General features: G+C 41.7%; 1 protein-coding gene across 1 annotated transcript; it reads left to right on the top strand.

Annotated features, from left to right (window-relative positions):
* Positions 1-2,452: 2,452 nt before the first annotated feature.
* Positions 2,453-10,379, top strand: LOC115180329 (paired box protein Pax-4-like). The gene is made up of 10 exons (XM_029742338.1): positions 2,453-2,708; positions 2,879-3,009; positions 3,236-3,451; positions 3,560-3,650; positions 3,762-3,908; positions 4,136-4,218; positions 4,319-4,391; positions 9,022-9,101; positions 9,304-9,400; positions 9,697-10,379. The coding sequence occupies exons 1-10, from the start codon at positions 2,675-2,677 to the stop codon at positions 10,035-10,037; spliced, it is 1,293 nt and encodes a 430-aa protein (XP_029598198.1). The 5' UTR covers positions 2,453-2,674; the 3' UTR covers positions 10,038-10,379.
* The last annotated feature ends 544 nt before the right edge of the window (positions 10,380-10,923 follow it).

Below are 10,923 nucleotides of genomic sequence, written 5' to 3'. Positions count from 1 at the left end.
GATTGGAATCACCACAGCAGCCTATCTACCACGGCCTGATGATGATGTCTACCTGAGACTCCAAGCCAAACTCTACGGAGTCCATCCCCTGGATCTTTCACCTGCAGCCCTTGGCTTCATCCCGTCCATTCTCACATCCATTCATTTCCTCAATAAATATTCGAAACCCATTTCGATGTCTGGTCCTTAAACTCGGGAATTTGTAATAGTTTTTTATTGACTTTGACAAGGAACACATTTACAAGTTGTTTTATTTTTATTTTGCTAATCATTTCACAAAACCATCCACAAGCAAACTCATGTTGCCTGCCCTCTCCATCCCAAATTGGTTGTCTGTAGGCTACACAGAAGCATATAGTAAAACAAGTATAATATTACAAACAAAGAATTACAATAACTTCATAATACATCAGCAATATATAGAATATATAGGGTCAATATGTTATATAGCAAATGTAGGGTACACAAATCAGATCAAAGGATTCAGTCATACTGGCATTTGAACTATAGTGATGTGCTCTCAGACGCACAGTTTTGTTCACACAAATCGATAGGCTACTTCTTAAATAAGCCTTATTTGGGGCTCAACGCTGCCTGATGTTGGCTACCATGGAAACCATTAAATGTGCTTTTGTGCTAATATTTATCGAATTGCATATTCAATTTTAGCAGTCTTTCCAAGTGAGGGTAAATTGATTCTTGTCACACTTCAGTGTGTAGAAATGCGCTAGAATGAAGGCTATATTACCCCACGTTGAGAAGCATGAGGGAGCTCTGTGCGCTTTGGATAGGTTTATGGTACCCTTTTACGCGGGTAAAATGTTAATGTTTCTCTACACCTAGGGACACAAGCAAGCACAAATTCACGTCGATAGAACCAAATACAATGTTGCGTGTCATTGAGATATGGTCGATCTATGTTTAGAATTCTTCCTTAGGCCGAAATGGTTAGCCGACGCCTTTGGTGAGCCCAGCGAACATTTACGCACCAAGAATGTTTAACCATTTCCGTGCCCGCAGCGTGACTGTTTTATTAACCTTGGGTTGTACACACAAAATATGCAATAAAGTACTCCAAATCAATCGGGGCATGAACTCTGTGCAGTAATAAATTAATATGTTATTTGTCTTCTCTGTCTGTTGGCAAGGAGACCCTGGTGTCCAGAGCTGTTTATCAGCTATATACAATGCGTCCTCTACAGAAACTATAACCGTGCGCTAACTCGTGGGTTAATATATAATTTGGACCATATGGCATTTTAAAATCCACCCTTTATTTCAGTGGCACTTCGATCTGTGTGGACCTAGCTAATGATGCCCAATTAGTCATTAAACAGGACCAAAAGACGAGCCTTGTGTGGTTTCACATTTGCTAATATTTACTCGTCAAATATTTCCTTTGAAACGTTTACAGCACATTTTATCTGCTGGCTGGTCAAGAGACATCTGCGATGGTTTTCCTCGTCCTTTTTTTCTAAATGAAAGTTCCAATTGGTCCCCCCACATTCGCCCTATGCGACTATTTGTTCATGCTTGAAAGATAATGTAATAAAAGAGTCTGGATGATGGATTTATGATTCATCAGAAGCACTTTACCATATGGCAGTCGACATCAGGACAGATTTTCAAATGTTAGCTTTAAAAAAAGGAGACTCGATCGGACTAATCTTAAACACTGACTTGGGAAAGGATGCTCAAGTCACGTGACCCGAGACGTGTCGCTTGGAGATGGAATACAGTAAATGGAATTAACTTACATTTGGTGTCAGGTGTGAAATTCGATTTTGAAAGTCCAAAATGAGTATCTTCAGTAGCCCAACAGAAAACATGTAGATTGTTCTTGACACACCATCTTGTCCATCTTCAGGATGCAGTACTGTATTATGCGCATAATTGTCTAGAGAGAGCAGTGGATGCGAGCTTCCTATTCCCTTATATTATGTACCTTACCAAATAGTTATCAGAAATTGAATAGCCTAACGGACTAGCCTTGAAACCCGTTTAGATGTAAGCCTTTAGTCCACTGTAAATACACTGCATGAGAGATAAAAATGTCCCCTGTTGGCCCTACAGTTTATTACATGGTATTGCAATCTTCTGCTTCAAGTTCACAATTACAAAAGCTGTTTTAATAGGTCTAGTTAACCCATAATAAACTTATTTTTACAAAATTCTTGGGGCAATAATTTTGACCCAACGTTGAAAACAAATTTTACATTGACACTTTATAAGGGTCATCCATATGTATATCCTATAATGTGTGGGGTCAAATATTGTGGTTCGCAGCTTGACTTCCAGACAATCGAGTCTGAATAGACTGGGTTACTTGAGAGTCAGGTACAGTAGGCCTACATGCAATATTGACATTTCTCCTATCAGACCACTACGTCATCTAGAAAAGGCTGATAGGGTATATATTTGTGAAGTCGCGCGTGATTCCTGTCAGTGGCGACCTGTGCAACAGACAGGTGTGAATTGGCATCCCCTCAGACTCCGAATATTCACATTTTACAGGTGAGGTGTTTTATGCACTTTACAATCAGGTCAGTGCATTTTGGGGATGAAGTTCCTCGTATAACAGTTTCTCTTGTTTATCAAAGGAAAATCAGCACTGTATATTATACAGGAATTATCTTGTTGTTTCATTTGATACGGCTCTGAAGAACCAGTTGACATGTGTGGAACGAACGTGGACCTGTCAAACGAAGGTAGGTCTATATTCAAACGAAGGACTAACTATATTGTGTTAGAAGATTACTTATACCATTGAATTGAGTGGAGACATTTTCTCCAACAATATTCAAACAAATGTTGACGCATAAAGCGGTAAAATAGATTTAAATCTTATAAAAGCTATTTTATTCTGTTCTATTCTAAGGGAGCGGGTGTGTCAATCAGTTTGGTGGGGTGTTTCTGAACGGGAGGCCGCTTCCAGCATATAAAAGGAGGAAGATGATCGAGCTGGCATCAGAAGGTGTGCGCCCATGCGAGATCTCCAGAATTCTGCAGGTGCGTATCAGCAGGCTTATCGGAGCTCGTGTTTGCGCCCTATTCGATATTATTCGATACATGAAAAGCATCATTTGTTTTATTATTCATTTAATTTAATCCATTAAATAGTTGTTAAATGGTGTGCTTTCAATGATCTAGTAGTACTTCTGTTATTGTGCTCTGATGGTGGATATGAATCGTGCGTCAATTCATGAAAACCCAAATGTGCACTCCGCTCTGGCAGGTGTCAAATGGCTGCGTCAGCAAGATTTTGAGCAGGTACCACAAAACCGGCCTCCTGGACCCGAAGGCGACCGGAGGGAGTAGACCTCGACTCCTCACCCCCGAAGTCATCTCGAAAATAATCGAATGCAAGACGAAAAACCCAACAATATTCGCCTGGGAAATCAGAAAAAAGCTCGCGGCCGAAAGAATCTGTAAATCGGCCAAAGTTCCCAGTGTACGTGAGATCACAAGCTACACCAGAATGATACAAAGTGTGTACAACTGTGAGGGAAATAACTATATTTTTCGATTAATTTAAGCATTATTTTCTCCTTGTCAAAAGGTGTCCTCTGTAAACCGAATCCTAAGGAAAATTCAACTCGACTCTGCGATGTTGAGTGTGGAGATTTCTGCGCACCACCCCAGACACCCAGGTAGGCTACACATCGTACATCTTGATCTGGGAGAAATACACACATTTATGCCACATACACTGTGCGCAATTTGAAAAACATAGCCATATAGTCTACTTGTTTGCATTCCAGGTCTTCTAGTGGAGACCCCAACGCAGTCAGTAGTGAAGGAGAGGGAGGAGATGGAGACAGTTGAGGTGAACGAGCTCCAGCCTCCCGGGCCCCAGCATCGCAACCGCACCACCTTCACCCTGGATCAGTGCAGAGTGTTAGAGCAAGGTAGGCCTGTACAGTAGTGTACTTTAGGCAGAACAATGTCCTACTTTTACTTCGACAACTGTTTATGTACATTTAGGCTGTGTATTTATGTGGAGTGGATACATTAATGATTGGACGTATTCCTATTTCAACAAGGCTTGTTTAAGAACAGTTGGAAAAGTTGTTATCCTTTCAAGCTGAGTTTTGAGTGCTCTCTCATCCTATTTTTTTCCTCCCAAACTGAGCAGAATTCACACGGAGCCACTATGCAGACATGTTCACCAGGGAAAAACTGGCATCTGAAATCCAACTTCCAGAGGACACCATCAAGGTTACATGGCACAAACTATGCATGCAACCTATTTCATTTCCTGTAAAAATGACCTGTAATACTGAGCTACATCTGTTATCATTGCCATTCCCCTTTGAAGGTGTGGTTCTCAAACAGAAGAGCAAAATGGAGGAGGGAATCCAAATATAAGAGCAGTGTCCACGGAGCACATAGTGAGTGTGTGTATTTTTGTTTATTATGGATCCCCATTTGCTGCTGCCAAGGCAACAGCTACTCTTCCTGGGGTCCAGCAGCATTAAGGCAGTTATATACTATTTAAAATATTACATGACATTATATTTATTAACACTTTTCACAACACATTAAGTGTGTTCCTTCAAGTCACTACTCTACTATCACATCTCTACAGTACAAAATCCAAGTGTATGTGTGGGTAGAGTGCGTGTCTTATCATGTGTGTGTGTCTGTGTGTGTCTATACACAGTCCCCGCTGTTCCATAAGGCATATTTTTTATCTGTTTGTGAAAAAACAGATTCTTCTGCTTGCATCTGTTACCTGATGTGGAATCGAGTTCCATGTAGTCAAGGCTCTATGTAAAACTGTGCACCTCCCATAGTCTGTTCTTGACTTGGGGATTGTGAAGAGACCTGTGGTGGCATGTCTTGCATGGGTGTCAGAGCTGTGTGCTAGTAGTTTAAACAAACACCTTGGTTCATTTAGCATGTTACCACTTCTTACACAATTAAGCAGTGATGACATCAATCGCTCCTCCACTTTGAGCCATGAGAGATTTACATGCATATTATTAATATTAGCTCTCGGTGTACATTTAAGGGCCAGCCGTGTTGCCTTGTTCTGAGACAATAACATTTTTCAGAGGTCCCTCTGTGTGGCACCTGACCACACGACTGAACAGTAGTCCATGTGCGACAAAACTAGGGCCTGTAGGACCTGCCTTGTTGATAGTGTTGTTAAGAAGGCAGAGTAGTGCTTTATTATGGACAGACTTCTCCCCATCTTAGCTACTGTTGTATCAACATGTTTTGACCATGAAAGTTTACAATCCAGGGTTACTCCAAGCAGTTTAGTCACCTAAACGTGCTCAATTTCCACATTGTTTATTAGAAGATTTAGTTGAGGTTTAGGGTTTAGTGAATGATTTGTCCCAAATACAATGCTTTTAGTTCTTGAAATATTTAGGACAAACTTTTTCCTTGCCACCCATTCTGAAACTAAGAGCTGCTCTTTGTTAAGTGTTGCAGGGATTTCACTGGCTCTAGTAACTGACGTGTATACAGTCGTGGCCAAAAGTTTTGAGAATGACACAAATCTTAATTTTCACAAAGTTTGCTGCTTCAGTGTCTTTAGATATTTTTGTCAGATGTTACTATGGAATACTGAAGTATAATTACAAGCATTTCATAAGTGTCAAAGGCTTTTATTGACAATTACATGAAGTTGATGCAAAGAGTCAATATTTGCAGTGTTGACTCTTCTTTTTCAAGACCTCTGCAATCCGCCCTGGCATGCTGTCAATTAACTTCTGGGCCACATCCTGACTGATGGCAGCCCATTCTTGCATAATCAATGCTTGGAGTTTGTCAGAATTTGTGGGTTTTTGTTTGTCCACCCGCCTCTTGAGGATTGACCACAAGTTCTCAATGGGATTAAGGTCTGGGGAGTTTCCTGACCATGGACCCAAAGTATCGATGTTTTGTTCCCCGAGCCACTTAGTTATCACTTTTGCCTTATGGCAAGATGCTCCATCATGCTGGAAAAGGCATTGTTCATCACCAAACTGTTCCTGGATGGTTGGGAGAAGTTGCTCTCGGAGGATGTGTTGGTACCATTCTTTATTCATGGCTGTGTTCTTAGGCAAAATTGTGAGTGAGCCCACTCCCTTGGCTGAGAGGCAACCCCACACATGAATGGTCTCAGGATGCTTTACTGTTGGCATGACACAGGACTGATGGTAGCGCTCACCTTGTCTTCTCCGGACAAGCTTTTTTCCAGATGCCCCAAACAATCGGAAAGGGGATTCATCAGAGACAATGACTTTACCACAGTCCTCAGCAGTCCAATCCGTGTACCTTTTGCAGAATATCAGTCTGTCCCTGATGTTTTTCCCAGAGAGAGAAGTGGATTCTTTGCTGTCCTTCTTGACACCAGGCCATCCTCCAAAAGTCTTCACCTAACTGTGCGTGCAGATGCACTCACACCTGCCTGCTGCCATTCCTGAGCAAGCTCTGTACTGGTGGTGCCCAGATCCCGCAGCTGAATCAACTTCAGGAGACGGTCCTGGCGCTTGCTGGACTTTCTTGGGCGCCCTGAAGCCTTCTTCACAACAATTGAACCGCTCTCCTTGAAGTTCTTGATGATCCGATAAATGGTTGATTTAGGTGCAATCTTACTGGCAGCCATATCCTTGCCTGTGAAGCCCTTTTTGTGCAAAGCAATGATGACGGCACGTGTTTCCTTGCAGGTAACCATGTTGACAGAGGAAGAACAATGATTCCAAGCACCACCCTCCTTTTGAAGCTTCCAGTCTGTTATTTGAACTCAATCAGCATGACAGAGGGATCTCCAGCCTTGTCCTCGTCAACACTCACACCTGTGTTAAGGAGAGAATCACTGACATGATGTCAGCTGGTTCTTTTGTGGCAGGGCTGAAATGCAGTGGAAATGTTTTTTGGGGATTCAGTTCATTTGCATGGCAAAGAGGGACTTTGCAATTAATTGCATTTCATCTGATCACTCTTCATAACATTCTAGAGTATATGCAAATTGCCATCATACAAATTGAGGCAGCAGACTGTGTGAAAATTAATATTTGTGTCATTCTCAAAACTTTTGGCCACAACTGTAGTGTTGAGTCATTCACATACATAGACAAACTGGCTTTACTCAAAGCCAGTGGCATGTCATTTGTAAAGATTGAAAAAAGTAAGGGGCCTAGACAGCTGCCCTGGGGAATTCCTGATTCTACCTGGATTATGCTGGAGAGACTTCCAGACAAAGAACACCCTCTGTATTATGTTAGACAGGTAACTCTTTATCCGTAGTATAGCATGGGGTGGAAAGCCATAACACATACGTTTCAATCAGCAGACAGTGATCGATAATGTCAAAAGCCACACTGAAGTCTAACAAAACAGCTCCCACAATCTTTTTATCATCAATTTCTCTCAGCCAATCATCAGTCATTTGTGTAAGTGCTGTGCTTGTTGAATGTCCTTCCTTATAAGCGTGCTGAAAGTCTGTTGTCAATTTGTTTACAGTAAACTACCATTGTATCTGGTCAAACACAATTTGACCAGATACAATTTGACCAGACACAATCAGCCTGTCACCAAGGGTTGGGGACAGGCTGATTGGTTGGCTATTTTAGCCAGTAAAGGGGGCTTTACTATTCTTGGGTAGCGGAATAACTTTTGCTTTACTCCAGGCCTAAGGGCACACACTTTCTAGTAGGCTTAGATTGAAGATACGGCAAATAGGAGTGGCAATATCGTCTACTATTATCCCCAGTTATTTTCCATCCAAGTTGTCAGACCCCAGTGGCTTGTCATTGTTGATAGACAACAATAATTCTTTCACCTCTTCCACACTCACTTTACGTAATTCAAAATTACAATGCTTGTCTTTCAGACTTGATCAGTTATACTTGGATGTGTAGGGTCAGCATATGTTGCTGGCATGTCATGCCTAAGTTTGCTAATCTTGGCAATTAAAAAAATCATTAATAATTGGGAATATCAGTGGGTTTTGTGATGAATGAGCCATCTGATTCAATGAATGATGGAGCTTACCCTTTTTCCCAAAATCTCATTTAAGTTGTTTCAAAGCTTTTTACTATCATTCTTTCTAGAATTTATCTTTGTTTCATTGTATAGTTTCTTCTTTTAATTCAGTTAGATCACAGGATTTCTCAATTTGCAGTACGTTTGCCAATTGGTTGTGCAGCCAGACGTATTTGCCATTCCTTTTGCCTCATCCCTCTCAACCATAAAATGTTTCAATTCATCAATCCACAGGTATTTAACAGTTTTTACAGTCACTTTCTTTATGGGTCCATGCTTATTAGTAACTGGAAAAATCAATTTCATAAATGTGTCAAGTGCAGCGCCTGGTTGCTCCTCATTACACTGGCATTACACTGGGGCGGCAGGTAGCCTAGTGGTTAGAGAGTTGGACTAGTAACTGAAAGGCTGCATGTTTGAATCCCTGAGCTGACAAGGTAAACATCTGTTGTTCTGCCTCTGAACAAGGCAGTTAACCCACTGTTCCTAGAATGTCATTGTAAATAAGAATTTGTTCTTAACTGACTTGCCTAGTTAAATAAAGGTAAAATAATTACACACCACAGACCAACAAATATTCTTCACATCAACAACATAGGAATCACTACAACACTTGTTGAATGACCTCTTCTAAAGTATATTAGGCCCAGCCTTCAGAACTTTGGCTTTTCTAGATACTATATTGTGATCTCTACATCCAGTAGATTTGGATACTGCTTTAAAGCAAATTTCTGCAACATTAGTAAAGATGTGATCAATACATGTTGATGATTTCATTCCTGTGCTGTTTGTAACTACCATGGTAGGTTAACTGATAACCTGAACCAGGTTGCAGGCACTGGTTGCAGTTTGAAGCTTTTTCTTGAGTGGGCAGCGTGATGAAAGCCAGTCAATATTTAAAATTACCCAGAAAATACACCTCTGTTGGTATCACATACATTATCAAGCATTTCACACGTTATCCAGATACTGACTGTTAGCACTTGGTGGGCTATAGCAGCTTGAGAGAGAGAGAATAACAGTTGACTTTTCTTTTAAAAGCTTCATTTCTGATGAACCAAAAGAACAAAGATTTCCCTTCAGTGAATTCGATGACAACATCCAACTCTATGACTCAACAGGTACATAAACAAGCTAAGCCTCCTGAAACATACTGCATTTCAGGAGTTTTAACACCATATTGTTATGCAAATTGAGTATATACCGCTACAATTGAAAACAATTCATGTGTAGTTAAGTGTTCATAACCTTGTAGCAAGTTACCAGCTGACTAACTAAATGTTACGTTTATCTTGTTTGTGGTGTCATTTCAACTGTGTTTAGACTCACTGGAGGCAGAGGGAGAGTTTGGGAGTACAGTTTGACACTTCATGCTCAGAAATCTCCCAGAGATATGGTCCAGCTACTACAATAGAGAGAGGTGATTAAGCCTTTATTATGTATTTTTATAAGAGGGGGGCAAAGCCCTTCTTCTGGAGAGCCACTTACCATGCAGGTTTATGCTCCAGCCCTGCCCTAACTCAGCCAACTCCACAAATCAACTGCTCCGTTTCTGAAAGAGAACCTAGCAAAATCAGGTATGTTATAGGGCCGAAGCAAAATCCTGCACATTCACCAGAGCTCCAGGATAATTGGCCAACCCTGCTTTAACCATTTCAGAGATGTACCTATAAAACACAATGTGAAGAGTGAATGAATGTACTACCTCACCTACAGGTATAGGAGGAACAGAAGTGTTGGGCTATAGAGGCATCTCCATTCAGCTTCCATCCTCATCATCTCAATACTCAGGCAGCACCACGTTCCCATTGGTCCATCCCCAGGACGAGAGGACTCCATCGGCTCACCATGCAGAGAGATTCCTTTTCCCATTGGCTCATCATTACACAGACGTGAGGACAGTCTTCCCGTTGGCTCATCAGACTGAGAGGATGGGACATTCACTGAACTATCATTGGGATGATGGGTCAGATTTCCCATTGGCTCATCACCAAACAGATGAAAGGTTTCTATTGGCTCATCACAGGGAGAGGACTGGTGGTCCATCGCTTATTTGACAGAATGTGTCTCCCCTGTTCTCGCATCAGTGAATGTCAGAGCCAAACATTCACACACACACACACTCACACTCTCTCACACACACACACACCTCTATGGCTCTGCTGATTCCTACTGGGCAGGGTATGCAACAGAGTCAGTACAGAGACATTCTAATCGTGACCTAATGTGTTTAAAATTACATTTCTACAGGCTATTGCAACATATCTCAGTGAAATTGATGAGTTTGTCTGTTTTGAAAAGTCTTTTCAGTAATAAAAAGCGAGTTTGTATTAGTTATTAGTCCTTTGTTGATATACCCACTGAATTGTACCATATCATCATCTCTAAAGAGTTGAGACTACCATCTTTAGGCAGGAGAGGGCGACAGAGTCCTATGGATACATTCCTTCTCTTGCTGCCAGGCAAGTTCATCAGCTTGTTTGAGGGAATCAGTTTAAGCAGGCACAGAATCGCTAATCTTGATCACAAAATGCAAAGTTATTTTGGATGCAAGGTACTTGGTAGATCAGTGATTCTGCGCAGCCTGATTGCAATGCAATCCATCTCAAACACACATATCTATTTTCTGTCAGTGCTCAGTATCTCCACCAGAAAGAGTCATACCCTGAGACCCAGACTAAGATATTCCTGGGGCCCAGACTAAGGTATCCCTGGGGCCCAGACTAAGGTATCCCTGGGGCCCAGACTAAGGTATCATTGGGGGCCTAGACTACAGTATCCCTGGGGCCCAGACTAAGGTATCCCTGGGGGCCAAGACTACAGTATCCCTGGGGCCAAGACTATGGTATCCCTGGGTACCAAGTCTATTGTGTACCCTGGGGCCCAGACTACGGTATTCCTGGGGGCCCAGATTATGGTATGAATGTCTGTTGCTCCGACTCA

Source organism: Salmo trutta, chromosome 40 (genome assembly GCF_901001165.1).
Source record: "Salmo trutta chromosome 40, fSalTru1.1, whole genome shotgun sequence".
NCBI classification, from domain to species: Eukaryota; Metazoa; Chordata; class Actinopteri; order Salmoniformes; family Salmonidae; genus Salmo; species Salmo trutta.
This window is presented reverse-complemented; position numbering and strand designations above follow the sequence as displayed.

Bases quoted from the DNA above. Each gene is read 5' to 3' on its own strand.
- LOC115180329 (XM_029742338.1), top strand. From the start codon at position 2,675: ATGTGTGGAACGAACGTGGACCTGTCAAACGAAG. The intron at 2,709-2,878 runs GTAGGTCTATAT...TTCTATTCTAAG, and splicing joins CGTGGACCTGTCAAACGAAG to GGAGCGGGTGTGTCAATCAG. The intron at 9,401-9,696 runs GTGATTAAGCCT...CCTCACCTACAG, and splicing joins AGCTACTACAATAGAGAGAG to GTATAGGAGGAACAGAAGTG.